This window comes from Sciurus vulgaris, assembly GCF_902686455.1.
Source record: "Sciurus vulgaris genome assembly, chromosome: 15".
Taxonomy (NCBI): domain Eukaryota; kingdom Metazoa; phylum Chordata; class Mammalia; order Rodentia; family Sciuridae; genus Sciurus; species Sciurus vulgaris.
The window spans coordinates 77,342,246-77,365,530 of NC_136476.1; the positions used below are offsets into that span (position 1 = coordinate 77,342,246).

At 42.8% G+C, this 23,285-nt stretch overlaps 1 protein-coding gene across 1 annotated transcript in view; it reads right to left on the reverse strand.

Moving 5' to 3' along the window:
- Nucleotides 1–9,447: 9,447 nt before the first annotated feature.
- GGTA1 (glycoprotein alpha-galactosyltransferase 1 (inactive)) overlaps nucleotides 9,448–23,285 on the reverse strand; it is a 63,644-nt gene continuing 49,806 nt past the window's right edge. The window contains exons 6-10 of the mRNA XM_079113815.1: nucleotides 22,052–22,114; nucleotides 21,428–21,541; nucleotides 17,313–17,447; nucleotides 14,556–14,693; nucleotides 9,448–11,980 (exon numbers count right to left, since the gene is read on the reverse strand). Of these exons, the coding sequence (XP_078969941.1) occupies nucleotides 11,287–11,980; nucleotides 14,556–14,693; nucleotides 17,313–17,447; nucleotides 21,428–21,541; nucleotides 22,052–22,114 (1,144 nt within the window). The 3' untranslated portion in view covers nucleotides 9,448–11,286. The remainder of the gene's footprint in view (nucleotides 11,981–14,555; nucleotides 14,694–17,312; nucleotides 17,448–21,427; nucleotides 21,542–22,051; nucleotides 22,115–23,285) is intronic.

Below are 23,285 nucleotides of genomic sequence, written 5' to 3' on the forward strand. Positions count from 1 at the left end.
TCTAATGGCACCCTGGCTACATAGCTGGGGCACCTCTGGAGAGTTGATCCTGGGATGAGTTAAGGAAGTGATCAGGCAGTTATGGAGCTGAGTCATATGTCATGAGACACTCTATGCCTAGCTGCACAGAAAGGAGTAACTGCAATGTCAAGAGTCTGACTCAAACCTGGAGTTCTACACAAACACCCACTACCATTGCCTTTGGGTGATGCATATTAGTATGTTAAGGTCATAGAATTTTGAAGCTAAGGAGAACTAACATTAATAACAGAGAGATTTATTGTTAGATGGTATTGCATTAAATACATTTGCCAGAAAATATTTAAAATCTATTCCTTCTCTCAGGTTCTACTGAGGCAGACTTCCCTTGAAGGTTTCCATGCATAGGGGTTTGCTTAGGGGTCATTAGTCACTGTTCCCTGTTGGTTGTGGATGGAGATATATATATCGTATTAAGAAGGTAATTATATGTATATCATATTAAGAAGGTAATTATATATATATATCATATTAAGGTATGTTATGTATATATAGGAAACATGCCTTAATATCTTGTTTTCATGTACTGCACACATCATCTAGTCATGGTCTTAATAGGGATCTTGTAAGTCATAGAATCATCAGAGAGACAAGGAAAGTTAATCTTCACTTTACTATGGGGTTCCCATGACTGTATGAATAATTTGAAGAACCTATACTAGTATTAGATCTTGCACAATCTTTGGGAAAATTTTCCTCTCTGCACTTATTTTGATGGCATGATTGTAGAGGTGGTGTGTTGTTAGTGACATCTCTTAAGAGTATTTAGCCAAGCTTTTACTCCTGTGTGTTTTCCTAGAGATTTCAAAGACTCAAGGTTACTGGGGGCTGAGTTCTGGCTCCTGGAAATGTGTTTCCTGTATCCAGTTCCCATCCCCCATCACATAGCACTCTGCCAGTCTGTCCTTTGGTTACTGGTATTCTGAGTTTATCTCCAAGATATGCTTGTAAAATTGCACTGGTTAACCATGCCAGGAAACAAGGACTCACAGATCCTCATTGCCCTTCAACAGGGGTTGTCCTCAAAGAAGAAATAGTAGCATTTTTATAAATAACAACTTACCAGCACTGATACGTCATCTGTAGTTTCTTTGTGCTTAAGATAAAAAAACATGATGTTATTTTAAAATGTATAAACAGGGTTTCTGCATATAAGGTGACTAGAAGACTCCATCAATTCACTTATTTTATTGCCTAAAATTACTAAATCTATTTTGTGCCAAGTAGATGGTAGTTGTAGAATGCAGTATGAATTTGATAAAAATCATTACAATTAGACTTTCACATGCTGGACCTTTAGAAATAATACATCCTCAGCCTGATTCTTTGAGACACAAATGAATGAGAAGCTTACTTAATATCATTAGAGCATTTAATTGCTGATAAGTCTTTCTATTTGTCTCTAATTATGGAAGGTAAATGCAATCTATACCTGAAGTCACCAACATCAGGGTTTTTTTCTTAATGATGTTACTTATCTCCAGATGTTTCTCTGACATTGCAAACCCTAAACTGCCACAGTAGTGGTAGCTTCTTACTGCCTTTCCTCCCACATGTAGTCCTACACAAGTAATGGGGCTTTGGGCCCACTAGAAACAAAGGATTTAGATGCTGAAGGCTATGTTTATTTTGATGTATTTGGGTATTTTTGTATAAGTTCAGATACTTTTGGACTGATCTATCTGGGTGCCAATTTATTCAAGGGGTGAGCTTGTTACCTTTTGACATACCAGATCCTTACCAGGTATCAGAATAAAACATTCATTACATTTTTAGAGTTACCTGAAATAATACTCTCTATGCAAGGCCCATAGAGACAATAAAATCAATGATGTAATTATTTTTCTTTTGTATTTCATTCTTTTCCTGGGAGGAAAAATAAACAGATGAAAGTAGATTAATACAGCATTAACAGAGTAAGCTGTGGGAAATCCTACCTCTCAGTGATTTAAACTAGATGACTAGACGTGGACCACAATTCAGGCACTGCTGCTCCTCGGGCATTGTCTACATGACAATGGAGTTGAGCAGTGGATGCACTTGGTTTTATTTTGAGCCAGCTGCAGGAAGTCTTGGAACATTAGCTGGTCTTAGTTGTTCTTGGTGCAAGACATCTTGTAACCTTACTTTTTCTAAACTTAAGGGCTTTATCTACAGAAAATAAATGTAAAAATGCCTCTTTCTAGACTAACTTTTAGGGTGGAGTGTCAGTGAAAAAGTCTATTTATGAAATACTCACCGGGACACTGAAGATTTGTTAATTACTTATAGTTACGTGGTGTTGCAGTGTTGATCCCTACAAAAGGGTGATGAGACTGATGGCAGCATAAAGAATATGCCCCTTTGCAAAAGTTCTTGAATATAAAATCGGGAGCACTGGCTAGAGACTCAATGTTATCAGTGCATTGACCTTGGACTTTTAGCCATGAAGATTATAAAATTCCTTTGGGGTGTCTAAAGCACCCAATGTGAAAATGTCTAGGCACAGAAAAGGAATTAGGTGTGGCTCAGTTTGGTTTAAATTAACAACAATATCTTACCTGTTATTTTCCTCAGATCATGAAAGAATTTATACAGATTCTTCACCAGAGACAACATTTATGGTATAAGATATGTTCGATAAGATGTGGAGAATTGCAAGAGAGCAGACAGTTCAAGCAGGACATTTCGAACCCCCTGAAAAATCATGAATCAGATGCCCTGTACTGGTTATATGTACCTCTCAAGCAGGTGTGTTTAGTATTTAGTCTTCTGTGAATGATGACATCATCAGGTTCTCTTTTGATGATGTAAGAATGTATGATCAAGACAATCCATATGCCAGTAACCTCTTTTTCATAACCAGGGGATTAGATTTTTTCCTGTTTTTAAAAATAAAAGATCTTTTAAGCTCCTTTTGTTTTAAGGGGATTTTTAACAGCAATACAACAAAATTTTAATTGAAGTATAATTTACATAAAGTAGTAAAACATATAACTTAAGTTTACGTTTCATTATGTTTGTAATATATGTATACGTGACTAACAACCAGCTACATGGAGATGTAGACCATCTCCATGACCCCAGTTACTTTCCTTCCGCCTCTTTCAGTCAATACTCTCACCTACCTGGGAAGCTGGTATAATGAAGATGTTGGAGGTGATTATCAAGAACTTAAAGGCAGCTATGATGAAAAAATTTAAGAATTTAATGGAAAACTTTGTCAAAATGATTGAACACATAGGTATTCACAGCCAAGAAATGGAAGCTACAAAAACAATGGGCTTCTAGAACTTTACAAAACATTTATTTGAAATAAAAATGCTGCTGGAGAGCTCACTGACAGATTGAACCCTGAAGAGTAAAAGGTCAATGAAAGAAAAGATAATTCAATGTTCATCAACTCATGTAAACAAGAAAGGAAATGCTTTGATAAAATAAGTAAATATAACCTCAGTACCTATGAGACAGTATCAAGCAGTCTAATATGCAAGTATTTGGAGTCACAGAAATACAGAAAAGAGAAAATGGAGTAGAATTAAAATGTAAAGAAATTATAGACTAAAGTTTTCCAAGTTATTTTACAGAAAATATAAACTTACAGATTCAGGAAGTTTAACAAGTCCCAAATAATAAAAATGCAAAGAAAACCACATGTAGGAAATCAGGGCAAATCACTATATTTTGTGCCAGTCATTCTAAAATTTTACTGCATACTTGAATCACATGGGAAACTAAAATATGCCAGCATTCAGTGCCTGTTGAATAGGAATCTTTGGGATGAGACCCAGGCATGAATATTAGTGCTCCAGGAAATTCCAGGGTACAGCCAAGTTTGAAAATCAATGCTTTATGCCTCCTGCCACTAAGAGAGAGGCAGAAATGGGTTTCAGAGCATTTTCCCACATGTGTGGATGACCAGGTGCCTCTCATTCGTGTGGTAGAATAAAAACAGTGAGCTTCTAAGTAGAGCCCTAGATAAGAGAAAGCTCTTCAATTGATCCACATTGCAGGCAAGTTACTCTACCACTGGATCCTTATGACCAATCAGCTCTTAACATAATTCAGTGTGTCTGAAGCAGACTGGAATGGCAGATGAAGACCATAGTGAGCCTTGATGGAAAACTTGCTGCAGAGGCCCAATGAACTCCAGAGCACAGGAATGCCCCTTGTCTTGGTGTGTGCTGTGTTGCTACAACAAAATGTTACTGTCTAGGGGTGCTGGGTTCGCTATCTCTGTTGAGCAAAGAATTGAAGAACCAAACACACAGATAGCAAGCAAGAAGTAGGTTTATGGCAAAAGCAATGGGGGTAGACTTCTCCAAAAAGAAGAGGCCCCAGAGTTGGGAGTCCAGTGGGGGGGTCTTGGCCTATTCTTTTTATGGTCTCTGGGAATTTTCTTCTTTCCTGATCTCCTCCCCTGTCCATGCTTTCCTCACTATTAATGATTGGTGCCTCCTGTCTTAGTTTTTCTTTTGGATCCCCCACTTAGGAGCATGAGTATGAAAGTGTCTGTCTGATTGGGTTCCCCGCTTGTGTCCACAAGCACTTCCGTCAAGCAGGAAGTTGACCTCATTAAAAGATCCTCTCCATGCTTCTTTCTTCTGGTCCTCCTCACTTGCCATCTTGCCCAGGCTGCTAAGCCCTTTTACCTCTCCCTCAAAAGTACCAGACTCTGGGTACTTTATAAAGGGAAGAGGTTTATTTATCCCAGCTCTGGAAGTCCAACAGCATGGCATCAGTGTTTGCTTAGCTTCCAGTGAGGGCATCATGGCTGCTCAATCCATGATGAAAAATTGCAAAGGGGAAATGAGCTCGTGGAGAAGAGCATGTGTGTGAGAGAAATCAAGGGAAGGTGCCCAGCTCACTTGATGAGAACCCATTCTCACAGTAACCAGTCCAGTCCCATGAGAACAAGAACTCTCTCCGGAGAGAAAAGCATTAATCCCTCTTAAAGACCCCAAGCCTCAACATGTGGTGACAAGCCAGGTTCAAACCGTAGTACCCCTTGAGCAGATAGCCATCAATTCCCTTTTTAAATAGAAGTTATTATAATTTACCCCTCTTTCTTCCTTACCTCTCTTATTATTGACTGATATGTTTGAGTGTGAGTTAATTTATCATGTAGTTTACAAATTGAAGAACAAAACTGTTTCTCAGCAAAGGATACAATCAATAATGTGAAAAGAGTGCCCACAGAGGGGGAAAAATCTTTTCCACATGCACTTCAGATAGAGCACTTATTTCCAAGTTCTTTATAAAGAACTTACAAAACTTTACACCAAAGATACAAAGAACCCAATCAAAAAATGGGCCAAGGAACTGGACAGACACTTTATAGAAGAAGACATACAGGTGATTAATAAATATATGAAAAAGTGTTCAACATCTCTAGTAATTAGAGAAATGCAAATTAAAACAACTCTAAGATTTCATCTTACTCCAATTAGAATGGCTGTTATCAAGAACACAAACAATAATAGATGTTGGCATGGATGTGGGGAAAAAGGCACACTTTTACATTGCTGGTGGAGTTGCAAATTGGTGCAGCCACTCTGGAAAGCAATGTAGAGAATCCTCAGAAAACATGGAATGGACCCACCTTTTGACCCAGTTATTCCACTCCTCAGTTTATACCCAAAGGACTTAAAATCAGCATACTACAGTGACACAGTCACATCAATGTTTAGAGCAGCTCAATTCACAATAGCTAGATTGTGGAACCAACCTAGATGCCCTTCAACAGATGAATGGATAAAGAAACTGTGGTATATATACACAATGGAATATTATTCAACCATAAAGAAGAATAATATTGTGGCATTTGCAAATGAATGGATGGAATTGGAGAATATCATGCTAAGTGAAATAAGTCAAACCCCAAAAAATCAAAAGCCAAATGTTTTCCCTGATAAGTGGATGATGATATATAATGGGGGTGGGGGTGGGGAATGAGAAAAGAATGGAAGAACTTTAGATTGTGTAGAAGGAAATGAGAGGGGTATGAAAAATGGTGGAATGATACAGACATCATTACCCTATGTACATGTATAATTACATGAATGGTATGAATCTACATCATGCACAACCATAGAAATGAAATGATGTACCCCATTTGTGTATAATGAATCAAAATGCAGTCTCTAAAAAATAAGAAAAAATTAAAAAAAAAAAAAAACTGAAAGAAATCAAAGAGTCTGAGAAGCTTGGCCCTAAGACAGTATCTGTGGATTCAGTAGTTTGCCTTTAGGAAGTGGGTGAGCTGAAGTAGTGCAGAACATTCTGGACCATGGTGAGAGGGAGTGAATACTTTAGATGTGTGGGAAGAAATAACTTATACCCAGAAGGGGTAGATAAATGGAATGCATAGATATTTTAAGAGGGTAGATATCTAGCTCACAATAATAGATCCTTTTTTGCGAACTCCCCCACAGTGTGATCACCCTCCAGTGAACCTACTCCAGGAAAGAGCTGCTGGGAGCAGAAGCAGATGCTGTGTTCCATTGGGGTTTTCTTTCCTATAATTTTAGTTTTGAAGGAAGAAATCCTAAGATTGGAGCTAGTTGAAGTTGGGTCACATTTATGGCAGACCTCTAGGGAAGTTCACAGTTTCCGGCTGATGAGGCCCTTGAGCTTCCCTGGTTCTTGCTCATGGCCTGGTTTTAGTGATGTGCTTGTAAAATTTTAACAACTGACTCTAAAAATGAATAAGGAAAGTAAAGGAAAAAGAGCCCTGGTTTCTAGTGTTTGCTGATTTCTGTAGGGCAAATACATTCACCATATGTGTTAGCCAGCTTTTCATCATTGTGACCAAAATACCTGACAAGAACAACTTAGAGGAGGAAGTTTATTTGGGATCACTGTTTCAGAGGTTCCGTTCATGGTCAGCCAAGTACATTGCTGTGGGCCCAAGATGAGACAAAATATCATGGCAGAAGGGCATGGTGGAGGAGTGCTGCTCTGCTCAAGGTGGCCAGGAAGCAGAGAAAGGGAAAGAGAAAGAGCCTACAGGGAAGATGAACCCTTCTGGAGCATGCCCCCAGTGATCTACCTCCTCCATCCATGCCCCACATATACATATACTTACCACTCAGGCAGTCCACTCAACTAGGATGGACTGATTAGGTTATGGTGCTCATAATTTAATCATTTTATTTTTGCATTAACAAAAAAGCATATCCAAACCATAACACCATGCCTATTTCAAGCTACCACAATGACATCACTGAACAGTCAGTTGGGAATTAATGTATATAATTGGCTCTGACAAATCAGTATGAGCTGGTTTCAGGACACCACTGACTGCTTGTCAACTATCCCTTGTCTTTGGTGGAACTGTCCAAAGCCTTCCAATAAGCCCGTTTAGGGGTTTAGACAGAATAAAGGTGTTTCTGTTCCTCACAACCAAAATATCTTAACCAAAACCCCTAACCACCTCTTATTCTAGACAGTTGCCATCAATTCACTGAGAGCGTTTATAACTTTGGCTGTTTTTATGGGCACATCCTTTAAATATTTTTAGCCATTTTCATTTATATGCAGAACTAATACCTATTTCCTCAAATGTGCAGTCTTTGCCGGCTGCAGAAAAGATTTTTTTTAATTGTTTGTTCTATTTAGTTATGCATGATAGCAGAATGCATTTGGATTCAAATGGGAAAAGAATGTTTTTAATCACTGCAGTTGCTTAGGTTAACAGGGTCATCTTTGGAAATTGCTGCCCTTCGATGTCCCATATAGGCAACTACTTTATCTTAGCTGTGAGTTCTGTTTTATTTTATTTTATTTCACATTATAAATACATACAGTAGTGGGGTTTATTGTGCCATATATGTGTGTGCACATAACATCGTTTGATCAGTCTCAGTCTCCTGTACCTTCCTTTTCCCTTCTCTCCTCCTGCCCCCTGATCTGCTTGCTCTACTAATATCTCTTCTTCTGTTACTATTACTCTAATTAGTGCATTATATTTACTCCTAAAAGCTGTATTCATTGTGGTGTATTGGTACATAGACATAGCATGATTTTGTAGGTTTAGTTTCCCAGTACTTCCCTTTACCCTCTCTGTCTCCCTCCCTCTTAATCCCCTTCTCCTACTCTATTGGTCACTCATCTGTTTTCACAAGATCCTTTTATTTATTCATTTTTTAAAAATCATTTATTTTTCTTTCTCTACCTTTACCCTGTGGGAAGAAACATTTGATTCTTGACTTTCTGAGACCAACTCATTTCACTTAGCATAATGTTCTCCAGTTCCTTCCATTTACCAGCCAATGACTTGATTTCATTATTCTTTATGATTGGGTAAAACTTGTTTTTGTTTGATACAAACAAAAAAAGTACACTTGATAAATACTTGTATCTAAAAGTATTGCCAGAGCTGATATTCCTACATTGTGACTTTGGCTAGGAGAGATTCAAAGGTGTCATTCCAAGGACAAAGAAAAGACTTTTGTGCCCTCCCAGCTGCATGTGGTTCCACAGTTAAGGTGGAGTGGAAGAAGGTCTGGTTGTCTCATCCACCCACCCTGATTCCTGATCATGCAGTCCAAGGCACTGCCATAGTGTAACAGCCCAGTGCAGCACACGGTGCTTACATAGCTGTTCATGCACAATATACAGATAAGAATGTAACATAATCTTTTTTTACGTGATGCAATTTAACTTATTTAATGCATCTGGAGCAGGCTTAATGCATTAAAAGTGAGATAGAGTGCAGGCCTGGGAAGATACCTAGTTTTTAAGGTATTCTTCGGCAAAAAAATACCCTTTATGAGATTCCTTTACAAGTTGTATTTACCCTGATCTGAAATGTGACCCTGTGTACATACTGGGTCAACACACTATGACCTTGTGAGCTTCTTGGTTGAAATCTCAGCTTAGTCACTTACTAACTGGGTGGCTTAACTTTTCTGAATCTGATTTTCTTCATTTATATAATAGACTAATTCTCTACAACGAAGGAATCATGCCTTGTTGTAGATAATGCATCTCACTATATCAGCCTAGCCACCTTTAATTTTCATATTACAAACACATCTACCCAGACTTGCTAGAAAGCCATCCTTTTCCCTTGCCAGATGTGTCCCCCAAAGGTCAGGACTAATAACTCCCAAATACAGTTCCAGGATGGTTTTCTTCCTCTGCTCTGGAGCCCCACCCTGGGCTTCAGGGGCAAGTCTCTGCCCCATGATCTTCCCACTGACAATGAATTATTTCAGTACATAATTTTGGAAAAGCTCGGGATAAGCACTTGTTATTTTAAAAAGCTGGGAATGAATCTCCAGCCTGTTCTTTGTACTATCTTTGTAATACGACACACATTTTCAGAAAGGTGTGAGGGCTTTTCTGCATCTAAGAACCAAGTTCTATACTTGACCATTCTGAATATCTTTGGGAGAAAATGCATAATCCATAACCAGACCAGAATACACTGAGAAAATAATTTATTCAATTATAAATCAGAAATTTTATTAAAAAGTGTTCAAGCATTATCATTAATGAGATCTTGAATTTGTCCATTGAGGATTTAAATTTAGGTGAATTTAAATAAAAAAATTCCCTTAAAATTCTTTCAGCCCTTTTCTCTAAACTTTTAGGATAGATAATTTCTTTGGTTCAGGACTTAAACTATTAAGTCTCCCTACTCTAGACTGGTTCCAACACACCTTGAATAAAAGAGAAGCAAGATTCTTAACTGATGTGTGGTCTCCATTTTCTTTTTCAAAGTCCACTAATTCAGGATTTTTTGGTATTTGTTGGAATGTGATTTTTTGGCAACAATTGAAGGCACAATGAAATAGAGAGCAAATGTAGGTTTCATTTCATTAAAGCCCCTTGTGCTGTGCATCAAGCCATGCAGTGGCTCTTTAAATAAATCACTTAAAAATGGAACAAATGACCCAAACTGGAACACAAGCAAAATATAAATATATGTGCATATGTAAGTATGGCCTACCAACTTCCTTTACATTGATTTGCTTAACTTATAATATGTAGGATGTTGCCACTTCTCCTAGGGAAGGGAACTGATGCTCAGCTGTTCAGTCATGACAGGGCCTCCCATTGCTATCCCCTTGTGCTTTTGTTGTAAAATAGTTAACCATTTTGTCAAATACATCTGGTGGTTACACTTTCATAGTGCAGATGGAGCAGGGGAAAATGAGAGGTCACTCAACAGGAAGACTTTTCTCCAGTCCACTCCTTGATGTCATCCCTTTAGGTTAGGACATGATCGGCTGAAGAACCCTGAGGTTTAGAATATGTGCTTGGACCAGCTAATGGCAGACTGTTCTCTGATGAGCCCTGGTCCCCACAGGCCTCTTCAGTCCACTGTGGGTCTTTCCCTTCTCTGACACCATTCACTTCAGCTCACCAAGTTGCCGAAGACACAAGTCCAGTAGGCCAAATATGACTTGGGAAACCCAAGAAGCACCTTCCACTTAGCTCTTTGGTGTTGAGGAGGTTGATAATCACCCACACTGCCTCCTGTTTGGTGCCTGCATCTGCAGAGTAATTTAAGTGCCAGCGTCATGCCTGTGTCCCTCCAGAGTGGCATGGCCCCACAGTGGTCAGCCCCTCTCTTTGCTATTTCATGGCAAACTCATTGTTGAGGCTTTGTTTTCAAGCTAAGCCCATTGGCTCATCAGATTCCCTGGGACTCTGAACATGCACCACCATGATATCCATTGGGAATCTCTACCAATCTTTTGCATAGAAGCCAAACAGTATCCTGATGAGAAAAAATATAGATTACAAATGGTCCGAGGCAATCAGCTTTGAAGCCTTTGAGGATTTTCAAGGTAGATGGTGTCCTTACTAGAGTTTTTCTGCTACAAATCAACTCTATGTTGCTTCAGACACATCAAAGTCAGGAAGACATTGGAACCAAGGGACAGATACCCCTCCACACACAACTTACCTTGTTGCCAAACACTTCCCTCAGCACACTATTCTTCAGTACATTATCTGACACACAGCGTATTCTGGCTTTTCTTTGCCTATGGCAAATTCTTTTTGGTTTAGCTAATAATGTTTCCCCCAAACCCAGAATAGATAAGAAATTACTGGGAATTTACATCTGATTACCATAGATTAATTCTCCCATATTACAAGGCTCAAAATTACAAGGAGGAATAATAGTATGTGTCTGCCATGTTGGTGTTCTGTTAGTATTTTTTTTTAAGTTAAAATTAAGTGTTACTTTTCTGAGGAACTAGCCAGAATAATACTCTCTCAAATTCAGAAAACTATTGGCGCAATTTGAAATCAGACATTATTCCTAACCAAATTATACTCTTTTTTCTGCCAAGAAATCTTGACAGCTTTAATATCTGAGGGTAAGCCTATATGATAATCCCAGCAGAATTCTGGAGATAAGATTTTAGTAGGTTTGTTGAGAAGAAAATACTTGTTTAGATGGCTTTCATCATGCCACTCAGCTTCAATGTGATTTTTCTTGTCCTGGAGGATTCCCTTAAAGCACTCTTGGGTGAGGTTAAGAACCTGAATGGGTGTTCCTCCAAAAATGGCTGCATGGTAATAAAAATCCCCCTCTCCAAATGGAATGTATGCTGCCGACTCTTTCCGCCTCTCATAGGTAAACTCATCAGGATCTGCTTTGTACCACCAGGCCTGTAGTTGAGCCACTAACTGGCCCAGAGTCTCCACACCAAAATGATCTTGGAAGACCTGGTCCACGTCCATGCAGAAAAGGTAATCGACCTCGTGCTGGATATGGGTTGAGATGTGCTCCCCAATAGTCTTCATACGCATCATGCTTATGTCCTGCCACCTCTTCTCAGGCTTGATCTCAAACACTTTGAAGGAACGCAGAGGACCCAGCTCTATCAAAGGCATTCTGGAGACATCATCTATCATGATGTAAAATATGACCTTATGGCCAACCATGAAGAACTTATTAGCAGATATTATGAACTCCTCCAAGTAACGCTCAATATATCTGAAACAAAGAGGAAAGGAATGCATTTAACCTTTGAATTCTTGCAGGAGACCACAAGCGACTATAATCCAATTATCTGTATTTTACATTTAGAAGGGAATGATGTGTCCCTACACAGATGTGTATTGTGGAGGGACATCTGTAGTGTAACATTCCTGGCTACTCTCCACCATTCAGTCACTCAGTTGTGAGGGAAGTGGAATGATTTATCTGACTGTCAATTTTGGAAGAGCAATTAGGCATGCACAGCCTTGTCTTCTTGTTCTTGGAAGCTAGGCAGTCTGAGAAAGCATGTGTTCTCAGCTGCTCTGCTTTGCCATAGGCTTAGTGTATGGGCCCTAGTCAAACATCCCAAGATCCCAAGGCTGGTGGTTTTGTTTTCTTTTTTCTTTTTCTTTCTTTCTTTCTTTTCTTTCTTTTTTTTTTTTTTTTTTTTTTTTTTTTTTCCTTTGGTACCAGGGATTGAACCCAGGGGCATTTAGCCACTGAATCCCCAGCACTTTTTAAATTTTTTATTTAGAGACAGGGCCTCACTGAGTTGCTTAGCACCTCACTAAATTGCTAATGCTGGTTTTTTGAATTCGCAATCTTCCTGCTCAGCCTCCTGAGCTGCTGGGATTACAGGCATGTGCCACTGCACCCGCCAAGGCCAGTGGTTTCTACTGCTGCAGGTGCCATCTTTCTAATTCTTCAGAACCCCTTTGTCTTGTTTATCAGTTGGTTTAGACTTTGGGCAGTCCAAGAGGGTGCTAGTTCTTCAACCTCCTTCAAAAACCCCAACCTACACCCCAGAATTACTACTGCCAGATCAGATGCAAAGGTGGTACGAGGTCCACTGCGGATGCCTAACGCCAGTCTCGGCACTGTCTCGCCTACTCTGTGTTTGGCTAAGCCCAGCCATCTGCACTGTCTCAGCTTCTTCTGTGATGCAGAGAATGAGGTACGGGCGTGGATCTCCTTCAAAGTCCCACAGCCACTCACTGGTCACCCAAACCTCACACCTCCTAAAGGTCCAGATCTGCTTATTGTGAGGATTTATTGCTGCTAGTACGAACAGCTCTCTTGCCTGGCAGCCGAGAGCACAGTGCTTTTACCAGAATGTGTGATTTACAGTTTTGTTCTGCAGTATTGAAATTGGATGGTCGAAGCCACTGTGGGGTGAGGGGCAATGTTCTGTTCTTTTGGGGAACGCCAGGATCAAATCAATCTGCAGTGTGGCTGACTTTTGTTCTTTTGTGCCAAAGAATTAGGTGAGTTAAGCATTGGCTTCTGTCCCAAAACAGTACAGATGCTTCTGGTAAAAATGTCAAAATTCCATAGCCGTCCTTCTCTGATAGAGACACCCTTAGGCCCCTGGGTTTGGCATATTCAGCAGCATTAGCACTTGAGTGGTGCTGTTCGTGACAATGATCGCAATGACTGCTGGGCTCTGGGCTGGAAGTTTGTTTTTGGAGACCTGTCAGGTCTTCACAGAGCCCTCTTTGAGGCCCTACCTTGACAGTGCTTAAGCTCAGATCAGCTGAGCTTTCAAATCTCATTGTACAAGCCTGGAGGATCAATTTCTCATGTGACTTTTTCAGAAAGGTACAAATAGAAAGGCCCAGAGGGCAGAAAAAGAATAGGAAAATTGAACATTCTGTTTTATTTTAGGAAAAAAAACTTTAATTCTCAAAAACAGGAAAAGAGACCCAGCGTGGTGACACATGCCTATAATCCCAATGGCTTGGGAGGCTGAGGCAGGAGGATCATGATTTCAAAGCCAGCTTCAGCAACTTAGCGAGGCCGTAAACAACTCAGTGAGAGCCTGTCTATAAATAAAATACAAAAAAGAGCTGGGAATGTGGCCCAGTGATTGAGTGCCCCTGAGTTCAATCCCTGCTACAAAAGAAAAAAAAAAAAAAAAAAAAGGTAAAATAGATTATATTTTTAAACTAATATTATAGCTACAAATTTCAAGTAAGAATGACTGCAGTTTTTCTTCATCAAGTGTTTTGAACAAGAAAATGGAAACTGGAACCAGAATCTATCTAACCTTAGAAACCGGAAGTTCTGACCAATCAGGTCTCCCAGGGCCAAATCCTCTAGGACGATTAGATGGAAGGCACCTGAGGAGCCCATGGGTGGTCAGCCATGCTCCCACATGGAAACCACTGTGTACCTAGAACTTGCTGTAAGTCCTCCTCTGTCCTTGGTTCTAGCCCTCACAGAAGGAGAAGAAAGATGCAGATTTGGGCCATTTAGCAGTTGGCACTTGCAAAATTTCCAAAGGAAGCCATGGAGGTCAGGGAGGAGGTGGCTGCAGGTGTGCTGTTGACTCTGGGTTTGGGGATGTTGCAGACATTTTTTCCTGTAACCAGAGACCTTCTTCCTGAGGCAGGAACAGGGCTCACCTACTATTGTTTTGTCCTCAGTTTTAGGGGCCTTAGCAGAAAGGAGATGGAAACAGTCCCACATAAACCTTCCTACTATAATTCAGATAAATCATAAAACAACCTTCATGAAGCCATGGATCCTCTCATAACCATTTTGACAGCAGAACAAGAAAGTCAAGGCCAATTTTGTCAGCAATACTTACCTTCCAACAGCAAAAACCGTCAGCCCCACAGTGATTTTCTGTTTGGCATAATAATTTTCCAGGATGGCTCTGTTGTAAGTGCCTTCCCATACAACCGGTGCCTTCCATTCTGTCACTGTCAAAACCTCTGGGCGTTTCCTGGTGATAAAACACACAGTCACATGAGTCAGGACAGCTTCGCTAAGGCAGGACAGACTGCCTGAGAAAAAAATGGGACAACCATGATCTTCAGCAACTGTCACTGAATCCTGACTGTAGTTTAACCCCAAGCACTTGAATGGGAGGTGTGACATTTACAGGAGCAGCCTTTGGCCCAGGTGCTCCGAGGGCTGTCCTTGGAGGCCTTACAGGATCCTGCCTATGCATCTCCTAAACTCTTTTCTCTTTCCCTGCTTTCTTTGTTCTCCTCCTACTTCTAAATCTCTTTCCCTTTTTCCCCACCTGCTAAGCTTTCAGTGTCATCTTTGGGTTGTTATGTGTCCCTGCTGAGTTATGTGCCATCTGAGCCTAAGAAGAATCTGACCCTTGATCCAGTGGGATGAGAAAGTAAGGTCAAAGCTGAGAGAGAAAAAGTTGTTTTTCTATTTGCCTTTGGCCAAAAAGGCATTTCTGGGTAGGAACCGGATTACCGGCCAGAAAGGGTCCAGACTAAGGGAATTCTATTACTGTTTATTTTACAGACAAGGAGAGAGAGGCATCCAGAAAGAAAAGGACTTGAGAGCAGCCCAACAAGACCAAGGCCAGGGCACAACTTCGCTAGGAACACAGCGGGCCACAGGGAGGTGTTTTCTGGACTCAGAAAGCTTGAAAGGGACTTGGCAAAGCCAACACGAACGCAGGACGTGACAAAGGAAATGCAGAAGGGGCGAGCAGGAGAGGGGCAGCCTGGCGGGGCAGGTGCTCCAGGCAGTAGAGGTGGTGGAGGCTCTGCTGGCTGGCACTTGTTAGCTCAGGAGGAGGAGACTGGCACACAGCTGCCTCGATTCAAACCCCAGTGCCTGCCAGCCCCTGCCTGGCGTTTGCTTGTGCTTTGCTCAGGGAGCATCTCGGTGAACCTGAAAAGGTGGCAAGCAGCTGGGACAAAGTCCTGCTGGTCCCAGCTGGCCGCCCTGCTGAGGCTGTTGGGAGAGGCCAACATGAACATTCCCTGCTCCTGACACAGCCAGCGGAAGGCAGCGTGATCACACATCTGTACTGACAGCTTTCCCAGAGCTGGCCTGATGGACAAGGCGGGGGGGGGCCGCTGCCTTGCCCAGTCCCGGGCAATGGAGCCTCAGGAGGTTCTCCTCTGTGCCTCCTGTCCCTGTCACAAGCTCTGCACTTTCTAACTCTGGTTCTGATTGTCTTCCCACCCCTGCCTCTGTCTGCCTCTGGCTGGGTCCCTGGTTCCCAGCACAGCTGGGCCACCTCCTGCATGGCTCCGTGTGTCAGAGATAGTGGAATGGGGAGACTTAGCCTGACCTCCTGGCCGCTCAGCTTGTCTGGAGCCTCAGGCTTGGCTGGGCCCACACACTCAGATGTGCTTGCTGCACGGAGGACTAAGTTCTTTCGGTTCCCTTCGATCGTGAAAGGCACTACTGTGTACTCTGCACCAACCTGTTTTCGTTTAGCCCTGGCAACAATCCTATGATGTATTGTGCTGACATCCAGGTAAGAGAGCAAGGCTCAGTGAAGCTTATTAACTTGTGCAATGCGACATAACTTAGTCACTGATGATGGAAACTAGTGTACATTGAGTACTTCCTGTGTGACCAGGCACTGTGCAAAGGGGTCACCCTTCTGAGGCAGGGTGACTTTGATTTCCATCTTACCAATGAAGAATTTATAGCACAGAAAGGTTTAGTAACTTTCTGAGGTCACACAGCTATGAAGGGGTAAAACAGACTTAGAGTCGGGTGCTCTGAGCTATTGCTCTTTACCTAGACATTTACTTGTTGTGCTGATGAAGGTAAGGCTCAAACCCAGCTTTGTTCTGGTCTGAAGGTAACACTAGGCCCACGCAGTAGCTTTGATATTTTCACCAGTGAAGGCTGGGAACTGATGAGCTCTTGTATTGTTGATTTTAGAAACTCGCATGACCCAGCCTTGCTCATCAGGCTCCCCATGGGAAAGTCCACTTTGCTGAAGGGTAGAGCAATTGTGTGAAGAGGTGGCCCTCCACAGGCTGGGTGACGGCCCTCTCAGCAGCCTCAGCAGGGTCATGAGAGTGCAGCCACCCAAGACTCTCAGGACTACGCCCCAGTGGCGCTTTGAGTCCTGTAAAACCCTCAGCTTGGTTGAATGACAAGATTTCAATCTACCCCCAGATTACAAGAAAAAAGACAATGTAAACATTTCCCCCGGGACTCACTATTCTCCTGCAGTGCTTTTGAACCTGCACTCTCTCCTTCTCCCCCACATCCATCTCATGCACTGCAGTGTTTGTTTTAGCTTGTCGAGGATCTCTGGGTACCTCTAGCCCAGCCTTCTTGCTGAGGCGTGTTGTGTATGAGCCAGACATTTGGTAATCAGGTAATACAATAGCAACAAAAGGGAAAGGACGACTGTGCCCCTGGGGCTACGGACGTAGCTTTTGCTCTCTCATTTACTCTCCATGACCACCCTCTTACCTGGGTCCTGTCATCGACCCATTTTATAAATAAAGGGAGTGAGGCTAGGAGAGAAGGAGAAGGGGATTAAGCTTTTGGCCATTTAACTTATATAAAGGGCTAAACTGGGACCAAGTACTGGGATGAGAGAAATGAGACCTAGCCCTGCCTCTTTTTAATCTTGGCGGTGCCCATGGGTGGTCCTCCTGCTGCATGCTCCTCAGCTGCGGGATCACTGACCACATCTTCTAGGAAGATGTCAGAAATCCAGTGTCCAGACTGGTTACTTGAATGGGAAGGATTGCTTCAAGCAGGGAGAAAAAGTAGCAGTATTAAAAATTAATCTTTAATTTAGAATTCAGGTATTCTATTTCCCTGCTGTTAATCATTCAATTCCACAGACAATTCCCACATGCCAGTGACCCTGACTAAGCAGCCAGGTGAGGCAGGCAGTGGAGAAGAGGAGGTGTGGGGAGAGGGGATGAGGTGGGGATCGGCTCCCGGGGCAAACCTCTGCATCAAGGAATCTCAGTCACCAAAACCCACTGCCCCCCAAAAACGAGGTGACTAAGGCAGCCCACACATGTGCAGAAGTTTGTCTTTGATAAAGTCAATTGCCAGAGACATCTAAGATCATGAAGATGGGGCTCTAAAAGGAGGGAAAGATGGCAGGAAAGAGCTGCCCAAAGGCCTTCCTTCCAAACAACCATGTGACCTCTGCATGTGCAGTTCCACCATTATAGGCCAAAAGCTTCTTGAAACATAATAGGGCTTCTGTAACCAAAGCACACATGTCCCGGGGTTACTGGTAGCTTTTTAATTGTCTTTATTGATGGGTACATATATGTGGTCCCCAAGGGTTGCTTAGAGGAAATATTAAAATTCTGTGAACCATGCAGTAGGTTTAAAAGGATGTGGAACACATACCACTTATTAAGCAGCAGCATGGTGAACAGCAGGACAGCAAAGAGCCGACGGCAACATCAACAGGCATAGCAGCTGTGGGGTGCAGAGAAGGGAGTGACGTGGGAGGGACTGGGGTGCAGGAATTGACAGAACCTGCTAGTGAGTTAGACTGTGGGGTGGATGAAGGCCTCCGGCTTGAGCTATTTACTGAGATGGGAAATGAGGAGAAGAACAAGGTGGGTGGAATTGAGAAATCCACTTGGGTCATGTGAGACATGCAGAGATGCCAGGTGGGCAAGCAGACACATGCTAGGGCCCAGAGGAGATATCTGGGCTAAGATACAAACGTGAGAGTCTCAGAGGTGGAGTCTGATGCCAGGGAGATGGGAGAGAGCATACTGGGAGCATGGTGTACAAAGGAAGGAGCAGAGGGTACGCTTGGCCCATGACTAACACCTAATAGTGGGAAGAGGTCAATGCCTCTAGCAAGGAGGCTGAGAAAGGAGGTGGAGAGGAAGAAAATGAGGAGGCATTGTCATGCAAGCTAGGGGATTCTGCTGTGGAAGCATGAGCACAATACACTGTGGTACGTCTGAGGTGCTTTACAGAGAAGGATGTGCTGATGTGAAATACACTAATTCTTTCATCCAGTCATACATTCATGCTAGAAACAGACAGGTGCCCCAAGAAGGCTTCAATTTGGTGCTGCTTCAAACCAATATTCTTTAAATATTTGCTTGCCATTCATTTGGAGGCGAGGTCTAGCCATGTGTGGCAGAGTGTGGACAGAGTGACAGCTGGTGGCCATGGTCTCTCTCCTTTCTTCCCCTAGCAATTCAGCCCTGGCCCCCACCTCCCCAGTCTCACTCAGCAAAGCATGAGGCCATAGTAAAACTGTCCAATCCTCCTTGGAAGGGTGCTTGATCACCATCTCAGTCTCATCCAGTCTGCTTGCCCTCAGGGGCCTCTTTCCCCTCATCTAAAGGGCTTGTCAAATAAAATGCTTGCATCTTCCTACATTTCTGGTAGTGGTTTAGCATCTCATAGGTGACCACCCTGTTGTCCAACTCACCAAAAGACATGGGAAGTTCAAATTCCCATCCTTCCAAACTGGAATGGATCTCCTACTCCAAAACAATACACAAACTTGCAGCAAGATATTCGGTCCCCAGAGCCCACATTCCTTCACAGGAATAGACACTGGTCCCTCCTGACCTCTTCCTACCCCTACAGCTCTTCCTGCTCCTTTTGGACTCCTCTTCCTCTTGCAGCTACTTAGATGCTGATGTCAGATGGCCTCTGCCTGGGTGACCTCATCCACGCCAACAGATCCCTCTGCCAGGTAGTCTGATGATGCCTCCAGTCCTTACCTTCTGCTGGCTCCCGGGAGCCCTGGGATTCTGTCTAGATGCCCCATAAGCACCCGAATCCACACACAGCCCTCATGAAGTGGTCGCCTCCCATAACTCACAGGCCCACATCTCTTCTTCAGTTCCCTTTCCTGGTCAATGACATCACCACCCATAAGTCTCTCGGGTCTCACAGTCACATTGGAAAGCTTCTGTCCCCTCAGCCCCCAAACCACATCCTTCCAGTCAACTGATCACACCGCCTTACCAATCTTGGCAAATATTAGTTCCATATCTACCACACCTATGAAACCCCAAGGGCAGAACAACTAACTCTTTTCCTTTCTTTCTCTCTCTCGCTCTCTCTTTCTTTTCCCTCCTTCCTTCCCTCCTTCCTCCCTCCCTCACTCCCTTTTTACCTTCCTTCCTTCCCTCCTTCCTTCTTTCCTTCCTTCCTTCCTTCCTTCCTCCCTCCCTCCTTCCTTCTTTCCTTCCTTCCCTTTCCTTCCTTCCTTCCTTCCTTCCTTCCTTCCTTCCTTCCTTCCTTCCTTCCTTCCTTCCTCCCTCTTTCTTTCTTTCCTTTCTTTCTTTCTCTCCCCTTCTCCCTCTCCCCACCACTGTTTCTTTCTTGTGATGGGAATTGAATCCAAGACCATGAACTTGAATAAAACCATATTGCAAGATTTCATCTGTCTCGTGTGCCTAACACAATGCCTGCCACAGTATTTTTACCATAATTCATGAGATATACATTTTATATCATAACCAAATGCATACACATACTCATATACAAAAATAAAAATTCCACTAAATAATACTTACCCTTTGGTCTTTTATTTCAGTTTTTTAAAAAGCTAGTTTTGACCTAATAAGCTAGTTTCTGAATACATAAATGGGTAGTTACTGACAATTTTAGAAGCACCAACAAGCATATCATAAGATTTAGGGTTTTTTTGTTTGTTTATTTTTTGTTTTGTTTTGTTTTTAGCTCGTTCAAGAACTTTCTTGTAGCCCACAGGAAGTGTCTGTAGTCTGCATCTTTCATAGGCTGTAGTTTCCCTCAGGTAGGTACGTTGGGTAGTGATCATAGGGCTTTATGATATAATTACATACAGTAAATTACACTATAGTTCACTAAATTTCCAGTTAGAGCCAATGGGAAAAAAAGACAATTAAGATTTAGTTTTGTTTAGTTTTGGTAGGGGGGTGAGTACTAGGGATTGAACCCAGGGCACTTTACCACTGAACTACTCCCTGGTCCCTTTTATTTTTCATTTTGAGACAGGGTCTCAAGAAGTTGCTTGGTGTTTTGCTAAGTTGCTGAAGTTGGCCTCAAATTTGCAATCCTCCTGCCTCAGCCTCCCCAGTACAGGGATGAGACACCATGCTCAGCAGCATCATAAGGTTTTTGTTTGTTTGTTTTTTTGGTACCAGGGATTGAACCCAGGGCGCTTAACCACTGAGCCATTTTTATTTTTTATTTTTAGACAGAGTCTTGCTAAGTTGCTTGGGGACCTGTTAAGTTGCTGGGCCTGGCTTTGAAACTTGTGATCCTCCTGCCTCAGCCTCCTGAGCCAATTAAAAGTGTCCACTACTGCACCCAGCACATCTAAGTTTCAATAAACATTTTTTTTTGTATGATTGCTTAATGAATAAATTCATGGTTCCATGACATTTAAAAAAATCATTGTTTCCACTTTTCAAATGAGTTAACTGAATCCCAGAATATTCTTGCCCCAATTCCCAATTCTTGGCCTGTAAGAAACACACCCCCCTCTTCCAATACTAATATTTTGTGATTCATTGGCTACCCTTGGCCGATTACTGTCAGAATTACTGTGCTGCTCAGTCCACTGTATTCAAAGTTCCTCGGTCTCTGTTTCTTACCCCAAGGCCATTGCTAAATATATATTGCTAAATATATCCTAAGACCCTTTCTCCCAGGTCAGGCCAGTTCTGGGCTGCCTGCCCTGCCCGCCCACCTCCCGTGGAGCTCTGGAATCACTGCGCACCGAGCCGGGCTTCTTACATTGGATTAAACCAGTCCCACAGGTGAAGCTCTTCATCCTCGTCTTCCTTTCTTTGTTTCTTTGCTCCTCCTTTTTCTATATCCTCTTCTTCTTCTCCCTGGTAATTGTGGGTCCTGAGTACAAAGGGGAAGAAAGGTAAGGCAAGGGGGGTGGTCTGTGGTGGCAGGACAGCAGGGGACAATCTCATGAAACACGTCCCAGGGCAGAGAACGCAGGTACCGAGTGCACGAGCTGGAGGAAGGCTCGAGATGCTAAGCGTCTACTCATAAGAACATACTGGAGAGGAAACACGCAGTGCCCGTCTTTCTCATCGCCCTTTCAAGTTAGCAGTTAGCAGTTAGCACTTTAATGACCCAATACTCCTTGGGTTATTTCAGGGGGCAGGGGAGGCTTGTTAAAATGGAATACCCCTCCTAGGAACATTAGGTTTATGATTGTCCTTCCTTCCATTTAAACTTCAGCTCAAGCCTCATCCTTAGTTAACTGGAAATTCAATGTCCTCGCCCACCCGCACAATGGATTCCTGGTATGATTGTGTTAAGTCATGAACACGGAGTCTTTTCCGCTGAATTCTCTGCAAAAGTTGGGTGGGTGGGCAAGCACGTGGCAGTCTGATCCCGTACCTGTTCTTAAACCAGCTTGGAAACCACCAGCCCTTCTGAGCGCTGCTGTCACCAGCTGAGTCTCTAAGGAGTGAAAAAGAAAACGAACATTTTTGAGAAAATGAGGCAGTCCCCAAACTGGACGGGTTCCAAACTTTTTAGTAGCAGAGATCACTATTTTAAAAATTAATTTTAAGCTGCCAACTCACAAAACAGAAGTGAAATCCTTCAGCCGAATGGGTGAGAACAGACCCGAAGGTCCCTCAGCCTGCGCTCCCCAGGGCAGGCTGGCACTCCACTCATCCAGTGGCCCCAGCAGGACCAGGAGGGAAAGAGGGCAAGGGGGCCTCCGGAAGCGCACGAGCCTGAGCTTCCGGTCTGCCCCTCGCCAGCCGTAGGACTGTGACTGTGGTAGGACATTTCCCCCTCTGAATTTTTACTTTCTCCTCTGAAAAGTGTTTTTAATAATAATAATAAACCTACCATGAAGGTGATTTTGAACACTGAAGGAACAGCATACAGATAAGAGCTCAATAAGCTGAAAGTGATTGTAATGAGTTGTAGTGTGAATGAAAAACCAAGCATCATCTGTTTTACTAAACTGGGAGAACTGAGGTGGTTGCAAAGGTTAGCAGCGAGCAGCCCCAGGACATCTGAGGGTCACTGAGCAAGAAGCTCAGGAAACTAATGAGAAGCCACCTCAGCCACACTTGGGGAGTCCCACTCTCTCACTGTGGGAGTCCTCGATTTGGGGCCTTCTGGAGGAGAAGCCAGGGGACTGCTCTTCAACTGGACATGTTCCATGGCAAAGTAACTGTGAACTGGCATATATTAAGAAACCTTTTCTAAGCTCCTCTAGTTTCAGGAGGTGTTGGAGCTAGCTTATGATCCAAAGGTATGGTTGCAGTAAACTGGGGAAGCACAGGAATTAAAAATACAGAGGGAAAAAGAAAGAGAAACCTTGACCTAGTCACCCAGGGATGATTTTCACATGACCTTGGTCATCCCCAATAAGTTTTACCTTTATTTTCAATTTACAACTGAGATATTGGCTGAGTGGGTTTGAGCAAGTCACCAAGGTCTCATGGTATATAAGGATAGAAGCCAGGATGTAATACCAGGTGCAAGTTGCTGAGAATATCTGTGCACTCTGAGCTTCCTGGCAACCAAGCCAAAGAGAGGAAAGTAAAGATTTAGCCAGTCGTGGTGGTACACATTTGTAATCCCAGTGACTTGGGAGGCCGACGCAAGAGGA